The sequence below is a fragment of the Denticeps clupeoides genome, chromosome 5 (assembly GCF_900700375.1).
Source record: "Denticeps clupeoides chromosome 5, fDenClu1.1, whole genome shotgun sequence".
NCBI lineage: Eukaryota > Metazoa > Chordata > Actinopteri > Clupeiformes > Denticipitidae > Denticeps > Denticeps clupeoides.
Genome location: NC_041711.1, coordinates 8,930,432 through 8,949,098, shown reverse-complemented (window position 1 = coordinate 8,949,098; position 18,667 = coordinate 8,930,432). Strand labels below are relative to the sequence as shown.

At 44.7% G+C, this 18,667-nt stretch overlaps 2 protein-coding genes across 2 annotated transcripts in view; both read left to right on the top strand.

Annotated features, from left to right (window-relative positions):
- Positions 1-11,258, top strand: part of cep192 (centrosomal protein 192) — a 35,370-nt gene extending 24,112 nt beyond the window's left edge. The window contains exons 29-57 of the mRNA XM_028979265.1: positions 73-202; positions 293-449; positions 532-1,294; positions 1,381-1,529; positions 1,875-2,105; positions 2,257-2,382; positions 2,460-2,603; positions 2,698-2,761; positions 2,989-3,128; positions 3,358-3,450; positions 3,525-3,643; positions 4,003-4,188; positions 4,270-4,360; positions 4,451-4,630; positions 4,707-4,967; positions 5,061-5,182; positions 5,298-5,407; positions 5,549-5,705; positions 5,806-5,966; positions 6,670-6,793; positions 6,881-6,986; positions 7,068-7,278; positions 7,454-7,530; positions 8,417-8,512; positions 8,612-8,731; positions 8,863-8,975; positions 9,108-9,234; positions 9,736-9,794; positions 10,572-11,258. Coding sequence (XP_028835098.1) covers positions 73-202; positions 293-449; positions 532-1,294; positions 1,381-1,529; positions 1,875-2,105; positions 2,257-2,382; positions 2,460-2,603; positions 2,698-2,761; positions 2,989-3,128; positions 3,358-3,450; positions 3,525-3,643; positions 4,003-4,188; positions 4,270-4,360; positions 4,451-4,630; positions 4,707-4,967; positions 5,061-5,182; positions 5,298-5,407; positions 5,549-5,705; positions 5,806-5,966; positions 6,670-6,793; positions 6,881-6,986; positions 7,068-7,278; positions 7,454-7,530; positions 8,417-8,512; positions 8,612-8,731; positions 8,863-8,975; positions 9,108-9,234; positions 9,736-9,794; positions 10,572-10,704 — 4,550 coding nt within the window. The 3' untranslated portion in view covers positions 10,705-11,258. The remainder of the gene's footprint in view (positions 1-72; positions 203-292; positions 450-531; positions 1,295-1,380; positions 1,530-1,874; positions 2,106-2,256; positions 2,383-2,459; positions 2,604-2,697; positions 2,762-2,988; positions 3,129-3,357; positions 3,451-3,524; positions 3,644-4,002; positions 4,189-4,269; positions 4,361-4,450; positions 4,631-4,706; positions 4,968-5,060; positions 5,183-5,297; positions 5,408-5,548; positions 5,706-5,805; positions 5,967-6,669; positions 6,794-6,880; positions 6,987-7,067; positions 7,279-7,453; positions 7,531-8,416; positions 8,513-8,611; positions 8,732-8,862; positions 8,976-9,107; positions 9,235-9,735; positions 9,795-10,571) is intronic.
- A 726-nt stretch (positions 11,259-11,984) lies between these two features.
- The window catches only part of LOC114791360 (low-density lipoprotein receptor class A domain-containing protein 4-like), a 55,722-nt gene continuing 49,039 nt past the window's right edge, over positions 11,985-18,667 (top strand). The window contains exon 1 of the mRNA XM_028982149.1: positions 11,985-12,252. The gene's annotated coding sequence lies outside the window, so the exon portion shown is untranslated. The remainder of the gene's footprint in view (positions 12,253-18,667) is intronic.

Sequence of the window (18,667 nt, the reverse complement as noted above, 5' to 3'; positions counted from 1 at the left end):
CGAGTTTAGCAACCCAGTTTTCTGCCATGCATTCATGATTGACTAGTGTAACTGTGTCTTTGTAATGTACAGACGCACAGAAGCGGTCACCTGACCACCATGCCCCCTCGGGTGGGGAGCAAACCAACTGCAACTTTAGGCCGTCCACATCTCCACTTACGCATTCCAGCCCTAGTCAAACGTCCTTCCCTAGCGGAAATGGGTAAAGGCGTGTTTATTTCAAGATCAATGTGGGGTGGGTCTAATTTGTCTTCATGTTGCCTTTTTATCCATGTTCTTTTCTGTCTTGTAGAACAATGTCACCTCAATCTTCAGGTGGAGGCTTGATTGATAAAAGTCCACCACATGATCCTCTCTCCCCTCAGTCACATTGCTCCAGTCCTAGTCTTAGCAGACTCACGTACCTCTCCATTAATGAGGGTCATGGTATGCCTACCCCAGACCACAAGGTATGCCTGTCCTCAATACTAATTTGGGAAGGTTTTTATTGATTTTGTTTTTGAATATTTGTATTTTTCTTTTTATCTTTAGAAGAACACTAGTATGGCTCTAAGCATGACCATCATTAGATCCAGCCCAACCCCTCCTGCGGAAGATGGGTCAGATTTTCAGAACAACCCAGGAGAACCCATTGGGCCCTCAAAGAGCTCAGAAAATCTATACTCTAAGTCCAAATCCTCAGATGTGAGTTCACAGAACCTGGGCCCATGCAGCAAGAGCGAGTGTAACTACCCTGTGAGCAGTGACTACACTTCTGACTATGTGAAGCGGCACTCTGAGCCTGTGCTTCGTATCTACACCCAGGGAGACTCTGGCTATTCCAGCAACCTTAACATCCAGCAAAAACCTGGTGGCACTACCACTTCTGACCAAGCCTCCCTCGTGTCTCAGCGCTGGTGTGGAAATTCTGGATCTGGTGCCCATTATGGGCTCCATCCACCTGCTTATGCCTCTTCTGATGACTTGAGGTACCGTGCACCCATCTCAAGCTTCAACTCCCAGGGTGTACCACATGACCTCCCAGCATCAGGGCTCTTGAAAGGACCTTCCCTTTTCAGCGGCCAGTTAGCACAGCCGTACCTGGGTAGTGATCAACCTCTGCATGTTCCATCCTACCATATTGGTACTGGGCCGAATGCTCTTTATGGAGTTGCCGCTGCCTTGCCTGGTGTCAACCCTTCTCTGGGACACTTGCCTGGCACCCTGCCTCCTGGGTACCTGAACCCTGCATCAGTTCAGCACCCTCAACAATACCTGGGAACATGGGGCGCAAGAGACCACACATATTTTGGACGTATGACACTTAAAGAGATTTCTATTTTTCTAATTGTACTCTGTTTAATTAGGGCTTGTAATATTTTGCCGGTTTATTTCTTTCAGCCGAAGTTGTAGTGCCTGATGAGATAAAGTTCCCCAATGCCTGTTGTGTAGGCATTGCTTCTCAGACGACCCTGAGCATCTTCAACCCCTCGGATCACTGGCAGACTGTTGGGATTTTGGTCACCAATCTGTCTGTGGATGGAGTGAAGGTACGAACATATGATCAGTTCCTTATGCATTAGTATGGTTCATTCCATCTTGCCATTTCTATTGGCTGTGGCAAATTCTGGTAATAAAAGATATTTCTCTAATAATTTCTGTGCCTTTTCTGATCTTATGTCATTGCACAAGCTTAAGAATGGCAAGATGGAATTGTGTGTAGTCATGGAAGCTAAATCTACGTTTATATTGTCTCAACATCCATAAATAAAGTTTCAGCACAGTATTACATGCTGTACATTTAAAGTTTTGCACCATGTCTTTTGTCTGACTTAATCAGACCCTAAGATTTTTCTACACCTACTAAGGTGTATTATTTTTGTAATATTTTGCAGGTGGATCCTCTTCCATACCAGTGCCTTATAGTAAAAAACAAGACCATTATTGGCCCCAAGAGCACAGAGGAGCAGAAGGTTCTGTTTGTTGCTCCAAGGGCAGGGCTGTACCAGTGCACACTTAGTGTATCGTCTTGGCCTGCATCAGCAGAGTCTGAGACTGTGACACATGCTGGGATGTTTGCTAAGAGAGTGGCAGTCATTGCAGTGGCAGAGACTCCTGCTGTTGAGGTGTGTGTGTGTGTGTTTATTTATTTCATATGTTTCTCCTTTAACATGAAATGAATAGTATATTAATCTGGTATGTTGGACCTTTTGATTTTTCTAGTAATTTTCTTAAATAAAATATTATTTGAATATTTTCTCTTCACTTGACTAACAGGTAGACATTGGGAAGTCAAGCTGTCTGGACTTTGGAGACCTGCCTGGTGGAAGTACCAGAGCGTTGCCTCTCAGGCTGGTCAATAAGACCCGTGCAACACTGCCAATCCGTCTGGTCATCAGTGCAGTAAGTTCTCTACCAGTTATTCTGATGAAATGTCTACTACCACCTCATAACTGTATCTTTCTTCCCCTTTCTTGTAGAATGCCTCCGCTTGGCGGTGCTTCACCTTTTCCAAGTCCCCTGTCGCTATGGTGTCAGAGGGAGCTCTTCTCTCATCTGGCACCATGCCCACTCTCTCTGCTCCTTCAGTTATGAACCATGTTTTACACTCCAGCTATGGAGATGTGGGTTTAATTGAATAATGTTTCATAAAATCTGATTCTTGATTCTTTTTGACCAGATTTTTTAATACTTCTGTCTAATAATTGTCCTTTGCAGAATCCGGAGGTTTTCATGGTGTGGGTCCATTTTCATGCACCACAGAAGTATCTACCCTCTTCAGGTATACAAGCATATAATCTTGTGCTGTTTTTTTGGACGTTTGTCCTTGAATTATCCCAGATGGTTGTAGCCTAGTGGTTAGGACATTTGCCTATGAACCAGACAACCAAAGTTGAAATCCCATGTACTATCTCTGAGCAATACACTTAAGTCTAAGTCCCTGTACTGTCCCTGATTGTAAGTTGCTCTGGATAAGGGCGTCATAAATCTAATGCTTCTGTTTAACAGGTGAGCTGGGACCCGCTGATGATTTCAGTGCACGGGTTGACATCGAGGTGGACAGCCCTGGCCCCAGCCATGTTATCCAGAGTGTTTGCCTCCGAGCAAGATGTGGCACAGCTCGAGTGCATGCTCCCAAAGACCTGCAGGTGTACTCATGTACTCATAACACAAGAATTTGTAGGATTGTGTTTTTTTTTATGTTTTCTGTAATTTCCCTGAAAATCATTGTTGTTCAATTTGACAGAAATTAAGAATTAATCTTGGGTAAAACATAATATTACACTAATGCAGCTGATGTTTGCAGTGTTATTCACTTTTTGTGCAATATTGTACTAGAATATCTAAAGTAACATCGAACTCCCCCCCCCTTCTCAGACTATTTGTCTTCAGGCTCCCGTTAGTCATTCCACCAAGCAAGCCCTGCCATTGAAAAATGCTGGCAACATTGACGTGCAGCTCCGACTGAAGGTATACTGCAGACCTGCTGGAGGGTTTGTTTTTGCTGACTGGCTGTGATTTCGTTACTCTTTTAAACTTTACAGAGCAATGACAATGACAACTGCTTCTCGGTGAAACCAGAGGAGCTGTTCCTGCGTGCTGGACATGAGCAGAGCATTCACATCTCCTTTAATCCGCAAGACAACCAGAAACATAGAGAGAGGTGACCTCACTTGATCCTTACTGAACTCAGCTTCCGTCTTTTATTCTGTAGTCATAAATCACAGAATACCGAAAATGAATGGTTTCATGTCTGGATGGGAATTTTTATTGGCCTCAATCAACTTCAGACGCGCACCGTATTGGTGTTTCATAAATATGGATGAAAAATGTTTATTATAGTTTTAGCAATGTCAAAATATAAACTTTATTTATGTATTTGTTTGTTTGTTTTTTTTTAAGATAAAATACTTTTGACAATTGATTTAACAGAAATCCTGCCTCTGGCGTCAGTCATTTTGGCCATGAGTAAACTATTTTTTGTACAAATACATTGGTTGATAACTAATCTTCACCTTTCAGTGTGCTCACCATCCTGGTGCTGCCTTGCGGCCCACAGTATGAAGTTGTGTTGAGGGGAGAGGTGGTTTCGACAGAACCTGGGAAAGCTGCCTCTCTTCCTGCAGCTATCCCTCAGAGTCAAGTGCCACCTATCCTCTCCAACAAACAGTTTATGGCCTGGGGCGGAGTCACCCTGGGCAGAGCTGTGTAAGTGACTCTGCCATACACCCTTTTTCGCCTCTTTTAGCATTGCTGCTTTAATGTGGGCTTGTTATGGGGGTCTTTTAGTCAGCAGAAGTTGGTGCTTCGGAATAACTCTCCCACTGCTGCTCAGCAACTGCGCCTTCTCATCCGAGGGCAAGATCAGGATTGCTTCCAGGTGAGTGTTTTAATAATGACCACTTTTTTTTTTTTTTTTTTTTAATTTGTTTGCTCTACTTGTTTAAAAATGAAACACTGTCTATCACAGCTTCAGAGCTCATTTGGGCAAGAAGAGAGACTGAGCAGACACAGGGATCTGACCCTGCGCCCTAAAGAGGATGCCACCGTGCACCTGCTGTTTGCACCCACGCGTGTGGCCTACATGCTTGCCAAACTAGAGATCAAGCAGTCTGCTGTCCGGCCTTCTCAACCAGGAGTAAAGTTCACGGTTTGTTCCAAAGTCGTTATTTCTGTGCTGTGTGCATTCGGCAGTCTTGGAAAAACAGTATCCTCTCTACTCTCAGATTCCTCTCTCAGGCTATGGTGGAACAAGTAACATCATTCTGGAAGATCTACGGAAGCGCTCTGATTGCTATGTAGCCTTAATGACTGGAGTGGCAGCTGGCCGTGTGAGCAAGCTCTGCGTGTGCGTGCGCAACACTGGCTCTCGCGCCGCCTACGTCAAGGCTGTCGTCTTCTCTGACCTGCAGGGTCACAAAATCATGAACCCTGCAGTCGTCAGCCTGGCACCCTCCCAGTTTGTCCTCAAAGAGAGAACACAGGAGGTGGGAAGCTGGTTTCTTCTGCCTGGTGCCGAAATTGTTCGTATTCTGATGCATGAGAAAATTACATTTTGCATGAACTTTCTGTGCTGACAGGTGATTACTGTGCTGCTGAAATCCACACGCAAGGAGCAGGCTCTCTGCCAGACCCGCCCTTCACTTCTTGCTACAGTCACCTTGTTCTGTGGAGATGAGGTCTCCCGCCAGCAGTACAGGAGGTCAGCCACTAGGTGGAACTGTTGCTTTGTTTGGTTTTAACTTTTTTTTTTTTTTTTTTTTTTTTTTAATAAATCTTTCTGATCTGGAGAGAAAGGGATGTTTTCTGTTCTCCAGGTTATTGCAGAGCAAGCCTGAAGGAGGGAAAAGGGTACTGTCTGAGAACAGTCTGCTGAAGAACATTCCTTTTGATGAACCTTTCCTCGGGGAGGAACAGGTTCAGGAAGGTATTTAAACATCTTCATTTTTTTTTTCCCTCATCCATTGACTTTGTCTAATAGCTTTTGCATTTTTGGTACACAAAACCATTATGAGTGAATTTGTGACTGAAATCCGGACCAATTCGGTTTTCATTTACTTTCTTCTAGCCTTTGATCTGCCCCAGAGGCCCAATGAGGTTCAGATCTTTTACAGCAACATGAGTAAAGTAGTACTGTCCCTCCTGGGCACCATCGAGACTTCAGACTCTAGTGAGAGTGAGAATGTTGAATCCCTCCAGCACTCACCAAGGCATGAGTCTGACAGGTAAATTTCTATTTATTTGTAATCAAGATCTTATACTGCTTACATTTTGCTCTTGCATTCATCAAACCTTTCTGTTTGACTTCAATCTTTTCTGTCTCAGCGGTTTTGGACACACTGACCGTCAGCATGGCAACGTGTCTCTTGATGTTCTGCCGGTGAAGGGACCGCCTCTCACCTCCACAGATGTGAAGCACACAGCAGAGCAGAAAGGAACCTGGAGCATTAAACCAGACCAGATGGTCTTGACTGCACCGTCAATCAGTGAGCCACAGTCATCTCAGCAGTGGGCAGTGTTGCCAAATCCTAAATGTTGAAGCATCATACCAGCATCTTAGAATGATTGGTTGTATTTTCAGAAAAAATATCATACACATGCAATTTCCCTTCAGACATTGCTCAGATAATCTGCTTCAATAACACATATTGGGGCAGTAGTGGCCTAGCGGTTAAGGAAGCGGCCCCATAATCAGAAGGTGCCACTGAGGTTCCACTGAGCAAAGCACTGTCCCCACACACTGCTCCCCCCGGCAAATCTATACTTAAACTGCTCATCATTGTTTACTTTGTCACCACGTGTTCACCAAGGCAACTGAAGCACTGCATTGTGGGATCTGTAGTTTGTGTTATCAGCACTTCATATCACCGGGCCATTATAATAGATCTATATTAAATGATCACGAGTTTGACACGATCGCGCATTGATTGGCTGTAAAAGCATGTGAGTCTACGGTGCATTAATAAGCTAAGTATGTCTGCGCAGCCAGATGAAAAGAAATCTTTACCTAACTGTGCTAATTAAATAACATGATAAATGAAGGGGTAAAGTTATCGAACATTATGGGAATTTTGGAATCATTTATCGTACAGAGGATAAAAATGTAGTACAAATATGATAATTATCACACGTCTGGCAACGCTGGCAGTGGGACCAATTGTAAAAAACTGGTGTTTGCAAATGTTGCAGGTGGAGACGCAGACACAAAGCACGTGCAGATTTTCAACCCATCAAGTCATGTCGTAAACTTCGAGCTCTCATGGCCTGCCCATTGCCTAACCATCACTCCACAGCATGGGGTCATTGAGCCAGAGTATGTCTGTCCACACTTCCATCAGTTGACTCTTTATAATGTGTACACAATGTTTTCTAAGTATCTACGCACACATTCTGCCCTCAGGAGCCACATCCAGATTCTGGTCAGTCCCAACCCTTCTCTAGCCACCAAGACCTCTCTGCTGCCTTGGAGTGGACACATTTATATCCAATGTGATGGTCAGCAGAAAGTAAGGCATTCTGAATAAAATAGATATTTTTCCAGTCCATCATATTTGTATGTATGATTGACGTGAATTTTCCTCTTCCAGTTTGTAAAAGTGCAGATCCGGAAAGACCTGGCTATGGATGTGTCTGTAAGTGGTGGGTCTTCAGACAAGTCCCTCCACCCGTTGCCTCCTCAGGCAGAGACTCCTCCAATGATGGGTGTAAAACCTCAGAGCAGGACCAGCAGCATGGCTCATGTAGAAATCAAAAACCGCACTCTGGTCTTCCCCACCACACAGTCAGGGGAGAGTTCAGGTAGGATCTCCATTTTACTAGAGCAAAGCAATTATTGCTGCATGTATGCTTTTTATTGCATGGAGCATTTCTATTTGTGTGAGCTTATTTAAAACAATTTCTGACCCCATAAAGTTAGTTATTCAGTTTGTAAATATTTGTCGCTTGTGTAATGGTTTTACTTTTCCTCCAACAGAGTGCTTTCTGGATGTGGAGAATAAAGGGGAGGAAGTGAGGTGGTATATTTCTTCTTTTGCGCCACCATATGTTAAGGTATTTATTCAAGTTCTTTGTAGTTTAAAGGTCCTCTGACATGAAATTGTTATTACTTTTATATCGGTCTTAGTTGTCCTAATACTGTATCTAAAGTCTCTTTGCGACTCTGTCTTGGTGCAGAATTATAGCCACTTTGATCCAGTCCCACAATAAGATTTCTCCAGGATTTCTGTGTCTGTAGCTTTAAATGCTAATGAGGAGGAGAGAGGTGGGACGAGGAGGAGATATCAACACATTTAATCAATAACAATGTTTGCTGCAGCCAGGAAGTTATCATAGTTATTTCTAGAAAAAATCAAATAAACCTACTGGTTCTTTAGAAGCTTGCGTGATTGAACTAAAAAAATACATTTTGTGCTCATTTTTACATACAACACCAAGCAACTGCAATGCTTCACACCTTAGCAAGCCATGACAGTGGGTGGAGATAATGTGTTAGGGGAGGGGTTGGAAATTCTTTACACCTATCGCCATTTCTAGCCACTGCAGTACCATAGGCAGGCTAGGGGAACTCGCATTAATGTTAATTTAACTTTGTGAGACTTATTAGTTTCTATAATATTGCATGGTGATATTGGACACAAGGACCATTAGTTAAATGTAGTAAGTTCTTGCTTAGTCCTAACTCCGAAAAAATCTCAACACATCTCAAAGTTCTTTAAGGTAACTTAGGAATCTACGTATGTATTATATTTTACACATGCAGTAGCAATGAAAGCATTCTGGTTTGTAAATGTGAATATATTGAATTTAGTATGGGATTATGCTATGAGGATTATATATCATTCTAATTTTAACCAGTCTGGATATTAAATTTTAAATTCATAATGACCTTCCAAAATGTTCCTTGTTTTCTTTTAATGGTTCTGTTCCTCACCTCCAGGGTGTAGACAGCAGTGGTGATGTGTACCGTGCCACTTACACAGCATTCAGGTGTGCTCGTGTTTCTGGTAGTCTGGGGCCGCAGGAGAAGATGCAGGTGAAGCGGAAATGAAATATTATGAACTGCTGTGGTGAATTTCAGTTTAGGGCCTTTCGTGGATCTTTAAGTCAGACATTGTCCCATTTGTTTTTTCAGATTGCCATAACTTTTCTTCCTCGTGACTGTGGTGACTATGCACAGTTTTGGGACATTGAGTGCCACCCAGTGGCAGATCCACAGCAGAAGAGTCGTGTCCGCTTCCAGCTGTGCGGCACAGTGAGCCACTCCTTTCTCTCTACCTTTTTTTTTTTTTTTTTTTTTTTTTTTTTTTTTTTTTAAGGGTAATTTATTCTCTTTTTTTTTAATTTTTTTTTTTTTTATAACTTTTATTGTATTTTTCTTTGTAGGGTGTGAGATCTGAAGTTGTGTCTGGGACCAATCAAGGAGATTGCTCCCTGGTGCGAATTGAGAGCACCATGAAGACAAGGAAAAAGTCTGATTTTGCAACTACAAAGGGCGGGTAAGTGCAGCTTACCACTACATTATGACTACATTTTATTTATGTTTCCTGAAAAGTTCACACTGAGGGGCGGGTAGGACTAAATATTAGATTCTAAGCCATGGGGAGACTTGATGAGTGTTGTGGTTTCAGGGTCCAGGATGTGCCCAAGAGAGGGGTCTATGCACCTCAGGATGTCTACACTTTTCCAACCACCAGAGTCGGAGAGGCTAGCACCCTGAAGGTGAACTTCCGTAACAACTCCATTGACTCACATGAGGTAAGCATGTACAGCTGGAACTGCTTAAAATGACAGAATTCGGCTCTTTTATTTGATGTGTGTGTATATTCCACTGTCTATCCAAAATTCAATATATCTGTTCTACATGTATGTAGATGTAGAACAGATATATTGAATATTGGATTTAAGACACACACACACACACATATATATTGAGTACAATAAAATAGTTGTAGATTATCAAATAAATGTTATTCATCCATGTTATTTAGGTCACACTTTTGTTGATGCTTTGTTTAAATGATAAAAGCCAATCTTGTGTTTTGTGATGGAGAGTTAAATATTTGTATATGTAGACCTGGCTATTTTTAGTTTACAAGACTGAGCAATTTAGTTCCATTTTTTGATTTGGCTCTACATTTTGCATGGGCAACAACTAATGTTTCGGAGAGCTGCATGTCATTGTGAATTTGTACGTTGAGTGGAGAGTGTTCATAACGGCATGCCTTTTGATGTTGAGCTTGTCTAATATACTTGCAGTTGAAATTCATAAGTCCTAGAGCGCCGTTCCACATCAAGCATTCCAAATACTCCTTGAGGTGAGTGTGTTTTGGCTTTTGGCTGGCGCTTTATTCCTTTATGACCTGTCATAATTTCTCCTATTGGTCTCTCTTTTTCCTCATTGTCCTTTTGTGTTTTCCTGCTTTTCTTTCTGCTATAGCTCCTGCTCAGACTTTTTTTTTTAGCTTATTGTCAACACAACCAGAGAGGCTTTTAATGAAAAATGGCACTGAGAGCATTTGATTTGATGCTGTATATGTGTGTGTGGTCACTCCCTGTTGCACATGTCTGGAGTGACTGGTCCCTAATGGGCCAGGCCTGAGCATGGCCCCTGACCTACAGTGGGGTTAGGCGACCAGCTACAAGGTACCTGTTGGAGCTTGGGGTGGGTATGTGTGGTGTTAGTGCTACTGTGTGGAATGAAGTGCTTCATGCATGTGTCCATAGACTCATGTGTTCTGCATCACACCCTCTTCCCAGATGTAGATTTGTGAGATAATTTGCCCTTGTGGTGTCAGATATGTGTAAGCATTATTACTGAATCAATCATATTTTAAGTTTTTAGTATGGACTATGGACAATGCTCATTGATGCATTATTTTCTGTGGAGGAATAGCAGAGTTCTGCTTTCCATACCTTGGTTCACCTTTTTGTGTAGCTTTGTGTCATCGTATGAAAACTCATTTGTTAATTCATGGTTACAGTAGTACTCTTCATTGAAGAATGCATGTGCTTTAAAAAAAAAAAAAGAGAAAATGCTTTTTTTTTTTTTTTTTTTTTTCTCCTCTCAAATATTTTCCTGCTTTCACACACAGATCACAACATTACATCAACCTGCCAGTCCAGTTCAAACCGACAGCTACAGGACGACACGTCGGCTTGCTGGTCGTCCAGACAGACAGTGGTGCAAAACTTGCCGTTGAGCTCACAGGTGAATCTCTGTCCTGAGAAACACCCCTGCTTCAGCGAGACCCAGCGCCATGTTGACTAAAGCCAGGCGAGCTGCAGCTCCATCAGCACTCATTTGGCACATCAGCACTCAATGGATTGTATAGCTTTGAACTAACTTGGTCACTCTTTTCTGGTCTGAGAGGTGAACTAGACACTGTGCAGACCTGTAGGTTGTCAGGTTGTCAACTGAAGTTTGATTGCTAGTGTTGTTGTTATTATTATTATTTTTTTTTTTTTTGGTCCACACCAGAGATTTGGCTGCAAATATGTATTTTTTTTCTTCTCCCTAATGCAACAAAAATATGAATTAAATAATGGATTATTTCCCCCTAAATATGTTTTCTATTTATGTTATGTTGCACCGTTTCTAAAAAGCATCCTCCTCCATATAATGCGGTGTTTTGCCATATGCTGTTTTGATTACTTTTGTGCTTCTATTGCAGAAAGATATTTGTGTATTTTGCTTTTGTACATTGCAGTGTTTTCATATTGTTTGTTTAATTTATTTTAAACTGCTTCTTAATAAAGTGAAGATTTATAGTGAAAAGCTATGCAAACGAGTACGCTTTTGAAAGGTTTGTAGTTCTGCTATTGGTAATACTCTTATCTGTAGTGTTCGTGATGCCGAGCCACAGCCAATACACAGCAGGTACGCGAGAGGGCGCAAGTGCTCAAGGTAAGTGTTGAGCCGTGTTGCCTTGACCGCTTATTTCAAGCAGACAGTTTTCTCAGTCCTTAATGAAATTCGCGTAGAAATATTGTATCACAGATTAATATCTTTCTGCTCAGCGATGCTTCGGGAGAGTTGTACATGTGCAATGTACATTTTTCTAAGTCGTAGTGCATGTACATTAACTTCAAGAACCAGCCATTCACTTCATAACACACCTCATGACGTGTGTTAAATGTTATTTGCTTGCCTGTCAGTCATGTATGCTGAGACTCCATCCCCTGGAAAACCAGGGTAGAAGGAGACCGGCTGGAAACAGGCCCTGTTTGCTTGATAATGTCGCAAGATCTGGCAACATATGGCTGCTCGGTCACCCCGCTCCTTGAGAATAGTTAAAGGTTTACAAAAAATGGCACAAAAACATATTCCAAGCGGGTTGCATGGATTTAAACTTGTGTAACACACGCCTATTACATATTCGTTTACTTTAAATAAAAAAACGAGAGAAGCCGCAACTATAACTGAATGGACTATAATTATGGCGATCACGTGTCTATAGCGGCGACTGTAATGATGCGGCTCGGACGGAATTAATCCCCTGCAACTCCAGCCTTACGTACTCTGGTACTCCTACTCTGCAGATGTCGCTAGTAAGCCTCCGCCGGTGTTTGCGCGGGGCTCGGAGGATGGTGGGCTCTGGAAGCAGCAGCAGCAGCAGCCGCAGCTCCGGCTCCCCTCTGCTCTCCCCGTCTTCGTGAACCGCGTCCTTTCTCGTGATTTCCGCGGAATCTCGCCGCGAAGAACCGGGTGGCCGGCGCTTCACGCGGTCCCGACCGCCGCCCGTCCCCGTCGCCCGTCGCCTCGTCATTACCAGGGTAAGATCCTCTCGGCGTCGTCGCCGTGTGAACGTGTGCAGATATTTACACGCGTGTATTAAACGCTGGTCTGTTTTTTTTATCTCCGCGAAAGTTGGCGGAGTTGAGATCGGGTTCAAGTTTACGACAGAGGCCAAGTTCCCCCCGGAAAATGGTCGAGTTCGCCGCGAAGCTGGCGACGCCCTGCCGGCCCGCCGAGCTGCCCGGTGTCGTGAAAGTCCCGTTAACTTGTCGAGCGCTGGATGGGCGGCAGGGAGAGACTGTCGCGACATGGCGTGACGCGGAATAAGTTGTAATAACTCGGTAATAAGTTACTTACTGCCCTTCTGTCGACGTGTGTGACGAATTCACGGAAACCGGCGATAAATTCGATCCTATCGCGGTAACGATGTAGACGTTCCGGTTAAGTGTACTACTGCAATAATATTGTAATAATGTTGTTAATTATGGCGTCCATTACTGAGGAGCGCCATGTGAAATGTTAGAACGTTTTAATTTGTCACCATTTTTTTTTTTTTTGAAGCATGAAAATATGTTTACTCCACGATATCAGCATTTTATAAATACTCAGTTTGTTACTGTCGTATATGGTGCTTGGGGAAGGTTCTGGAATCCCCAATCTGGAGTCCATTGCTTTGTCGAAAGATATATTTTTTAATGTTCCGCCCCACTTCCTGTTGCAAAACATGCTAAGATATTTCACTTAATGCCGGGATTTGTTGAGGCGCACGCGTCCAGACTCCTCAGTGGACAGTAGGGTGCTGGCACAGGTGGCACCCGCTGGCATGTCTGGCCCGGGACCCGCGCATCCATAATTGAAGGCCGCGTTGTGACAATAGAGGCCTCCGAGCGTTCCTGCGCCGTGCGGTCTGTCTCTTCGCTGTGGCGCCTCATATTTAATGCATCCGAGGCTCGAGGCCGGGCTGAAAGCCACCGGGGCTCGGCGGGGCCGGGCAGGGCTCTCGCTGCTTTTGCTTGCTGCACGTCTCAGCCTTGGACTCGCCATCTTGCCTGTGGTGGTCGTGACCGGCATCCACCATCGCTCGCCGCCCTTTCCCGAAAAACCTCAGGCGCTGGCCTACTTGTGGAGCGCCAAAACTCTGCCCAGCCGGATGCTGCTGCCACCGCCTGCCTTCTCACCGGACCTCCTTTCGGAACCTTCTAGACCTCCTCGTAACTTGTTCTGAGGACGAATGTCAGGAAGCCGCTTGAAGTGGTGTGTAAAGGTCAAAGCGAGGTCATTGTCCGTTGTTATCGTCCCGTCAATGTCTGCGTCCTGCACTGTGATGAAGTCATCTATTACACTTCTTTTTCTGTGTATTTTTCGTCGTTTGGCCGAGGGCCTCTTACGTCGCCTTCTCCCGTGTCCGGAACGAGTCTGGAACGTCTGCAGAGGGGCCAGTGACTGCGGCTTTTTCTTTTTATTTATCTGATGCATGGTAAAACTAATTTGCCGTAGTAGTGCCCCGCCGCTGCGGCAGCTTCTGCCTGCGTGATGGTGCGCCGGTTTTATTACCTCGGAGGAATGTGTGAAGGTGGTGATTATGGGCGCCACGCCCTGGCCGCTCGCAGGTAGCCCGCAGCTTCTGTAGTCTAGCAGCTGGAGAGAGGTGAAGGATTAGCGCGCGTCTGCCGTATGTTGGTGTTACGACACGTGAGATTTCCTTTTTATATTATTCACAGTCGCCCCACTGAGCGATCCGAAGAAAAAAGCCAGGATGAAGATGTTCTCGTGACCCGCAGAGTTTAGAACATTCCAGATCTTGGAATTTGGATGTACTAAATTACCGTAAACCAGTATATTTTAGAAGTGTTTTATATTTAAACAGTTTTTGGCCATATTAGGTTATCTACATTTAACATATTTATCCCATTTAACCATATAATATTGATTTTTCTCAAATTGTTTAACATTATACATAGTTTTGGCAATGTGTTATCATGTTGTCATGGTTACACAGAACCTCTCTTCTCTTGGTTGGATGCAGGGCTTTGAAAGGCTCGTGTATCATCCTTTTTGTGATCCAGCGTGTGGAATATTTGAGGTCACAGGCAATAAGATTTATGGCGACAAATGGCCCCACGCGACCATTGTTCCTACTTTACTTTAAAGTACGATACAATTCGAGATTCCGAACACATATGTATTTATAATAAGAATAATTGTGCTGCCAGTAGACTTGTAAAAGAATCTCTGCGCATTGGATGTTGCTGTGGCTTCCTTACAGAACTTTCTGAACTCAGGTGATTGTTCATCGGTGATTCGGAAGGAGGTGATGTGTAAGGAAAGTGGGATTTTTTTTTGGGTCCATGTGATACACAGGAAGCACAGCAAATGGTGAACACAGCGAAATGTGTCCTCTGCAGTGATGAGCAGTGTGTGAGGAAGGTGCTTTGCTCAGTGGCACCTTGGCGGCTCGGGCTTCAAACCGACAACCTTCTGATTACGGGACCGCTTCCTTAACTGCTAGGCCACCACTGTTCCTTGAACCTGTAACCCTTTGATTTCATGTCTGCTAGGCCACCTCAGCCTGGTGAAGAGGAAAAAGCTTTTTTTTTTTTTTTATAAATCATTGATCGTTGAGCGCCCTTGTGGCGCGTATCGAGCAACGTCCCGCCACGACCCACAAGCCCCTTCCTGGCTCTGGACTCTCAGTGACACCGCAATAAGCTAATGTCTTACCTGTGATCTCACACACGGTACAGGCAGGATAAGGTGTCTGCCAGTCTGCTGACTTATGGAGGCGGGCACTGGGCCAACTGTAACAGTCTGCCGCGGCGGCAGGCGGAACCTGGCGCTGGAAATATGATAAATCTGTCAGAAAGCTAAAAGGAGCTTAGCGGTCCGCATTCCTGCTAGTGGTGTAGCCGCGTGCTGTAAATGCTCGCCGTGGCTCCCCGACGGCGCTCATGAATGACCGTCTTGTGCTTGGAATGGTGGAACGGGGCAGTTTATGAATGTTCATATTTCTGTTTAGGACTGCATGATTAGGGGTGGAAATCGGAGAGTGACCTGTGATGGCAATTCAGCCATACTTTACATATCACAGGGTGCCTGTTTACCACATATTCATAGTATCTAAAAATGTACAATTTAATCACAAAACAAATTGTTTGTCCCACCCGTAGTAATAATAATAATGGGAACAATGATGATTATGAGAAAAGTGATGTACAGAAAGATAGACTGTTACCTACATTTAAAAATGTTCCATTTGAAGCAGAATATGAAACATGGATGCTGCGTTGGTGTCGGGGTGGCCCGGTCAGACAGAGCCGCTGGAAAGATGTAAAGTGGGAAGCTTCCTGTTTGGCCCGGGGACGATCAGAAGACCAGGGACACAGTGCCGCCTCCTCCGAGCTCAGCACATCGCCAGTTGTCAGGCGGTGGCACAGGGTCCCCGGCACCATGCACCTCAGGCTGCGTTGAAGAAAAGACGGGGCCGTCCGTGGGAAACGCCGTCCAACGCCAAGAGCTGCGATACGGGCCGACGGGCCCAGCCTGCCCATGTACAGATCGTCGCGGACGTCCAGAGAGTCACACCATATGGCGGGAACATGCTCCCAGGGACGTCCCCCCCTCCTCCCGCGTAGTTGGGTCTCTAAATGGGTGGACAGATGGAGGCGCATTCGGCCTTGAAGTGTGTTCTAATCCTCGGCGTTGGCGGGGCCGCTGCCACGGACTCCTGCCTCGTGGCATGTCGCGGCCGGCGAGCCCATCGACTGCCTGCCCACTATGGGCACGAGGAGCTCAAAATTCGGGTCGTTTTCTACACGGTCTCACGCCGCCCTGCCACTGTCCCTCACGTGTGACATCTGCTGGTGGTAGCAGGGTGGTAGTAGCCTAGTGGGTAACACACTCGCCTATGAACCAGAAGACCCGGGTTCAAATCCCACTTATTACCATTGTGTCCCTGAGCAAGGCACTTAACACTGAGTGTCTCCAGGGGGGACTGTCCCACTTACTACTGATTGTAAGTCACTCTGGATAAGGGTGTCTGATAAATGCTGTAAATGTGGTGTCGCGCATCGGCTGGCTGTGCAGAGTGACTCGTTTTTGCGGGAGGAACTCCGTGGCGCTTTATTGAACTGCAATCCGGTGGAGACCGGGCTGCTGCCGCTCCAGCGTTTATTGCTGATGGTGTTTTTGTGCGGTGCCTGGATTTGTGTAATTAAAATACCTGGAGTTTGTTTATGTCTGGGGTCCAGGCGCAGCGGTGCTGTCAGGAGCGTTTGATGTCTCTGCGGTTTGGGGTTTTGTGTGCCAGATGCCGCTGCCGAGTCAGCTGGAGATCTCCAGAAAAGCTCTCTATGTGGGTTTCAGGCAGGAAGGAAGTAAAAAAAAATCTCACAGGAAATGAGGGGGAGGGATTCAGAAACATCTTAAATTTGTCATTGATATGTGCTCACTTATGGACAAATAAAAAAAAAAAAGGAAGAATCTATAACACAATGTCAAAACCATGAATACAGAAGGAAGGAACTATTTCAGAATTCTACATTGGCAGGAGTTACTTATCAACCCTTTTATGCATTTCATCTCTTGATCTGAAACCTAGGTGTGTTTGGAGTAGGCTTGTCATGATACTGAAATTTCAATGCATTACTCAATACTATTTTTGATACTACAGGGGGAGAAAAATATTATATATATATACACACACACACACACACACACACACACACACACATATAAAATTTTATTTATTTATTTATTTATTAATTCTTTAAATAGAGTCAGAACACCACACACTAGGCTTGTCATGATACTGAAATTTTAACCTTGATATTGATACTAAGGGTGGTACTCGATACTATATTCAATAGAGAAAAAACAAACACAGGAACTTGTTAAAACGTTTTTTTTAATAAAGAAAGAATATTTTAGATAATTTTAATAAACATAGAACACTTTACTTTTCCTTACTTAACAGATGCTTTTATCCGAAAAACACCACCAGAACACACACACACAACATAAGGAAATGAATAAAATATAAAATGAGTGAAAGAAAGAAATGTATATTAATGTTTTTGAGCCAATCAAAAAAAAAAAAAAAAGCACTCCTTGGTTTTCATGATGCAAAAGTGAAGAATATGTGCGTGTTGAGCTATTACGTAATTTTAACACGCAAATTGAAGCGAAGACGCAGCCATTCATGTAACATGTGAACAACTTCTACTACTTTACTCCCCTCTCCGCCTATCATTAAAACAGGGACAGGTCTACAGGGAGTTCAGGTCGCTGTTCCTCCGCATGCTGCTGGCGGGCCGGGGTTTTGCTGAACGCCGCCAGCTCTTCCAGGTGTGCCCGGGCAGAACCCCTTACACCTCCGAAATTCAGGCAAGCGGAGAACATACTGGCCGTGGGCCCTGACCCAGCAGGAAATGGCCGTGCAGCATGCAAGCCCAGCATGCCACCTGAACAAACAGAAGTGCTTTGGCTGCATGATTTTAATTTTCTTATTTTGACTCGTTTTATCGGCCCCGCTCCCCCGACTGGTGCACTCGTCTGCTGCTGCTGCTGCTGCCGCTGCTGCTGCTTCACTGCAATGCAGCAGTGTCTGGTTCTCTCCCACCGCCCACCGCTATTAACGTATTCTCTTCACCTTCTGTGTTTTTTTGGCCATGAGGGGGGGGGGCGGGTAATGATCTGTCTATCGCCCCCCTTTTCCTGAATCGTTCGGCTCACCTGTAAAATCCACCAGCACCCACCCCACCCCCCCCCGAGCGGCGCGTTTGCTGCGTGACTTCTGCGCCGCTGCTGCAGATGGGCAAGTCTGCCCCGTCTAGACGCTCCGGAAGAATAGCAATAGGCTGACCATTGATTGGGTGGAAGGTGAGCTCAGGCAGGCGGTCTGACACGCCGTTAATGCCCTGGGAGACAGGAACAGAAATGAGCAAACAGACCCCCCCCCCCAAATGTCTCCCCCTCTCTCACCACCCATGTCTCCTCTGTCTCCCTCATCACCTTGAATGGTGCGAGAAAGCCGCAGCTTTAAATGTATGGGATTATGGGAGCGCTATTCAAACACTATTCGATAAAAAATACATATTTCCTCCTCCCTTGTCGGCTTCAGTGGTCGTAAAGTAAATGAAAAGAAAATTCATTAATTCTTTAGCCTTCTCCCTCGACAGTTCCAGCGTACCTGAGAAATATACTCAAAAGGCAAAATAATACAAAACTCCCTCCTCTTCAGAGGAAAATAGACGAATATGTTACAGCTGATTCCTTTTTACCTCTTTTGAAAATGTTCAATGACCTTGAATTCTGTGGCGTTTGTAGAGGACCCAGACATCGGCTGCGTGAAAAGTGCAGCTGAACAGTCGACGCCTGGCGTTTTTAACGCGTCGGTAGGATCCGCGTGGAGACTGGTGCCGTTGCTTAGAGAATGGTTGTGGCTCTGGAACCAAA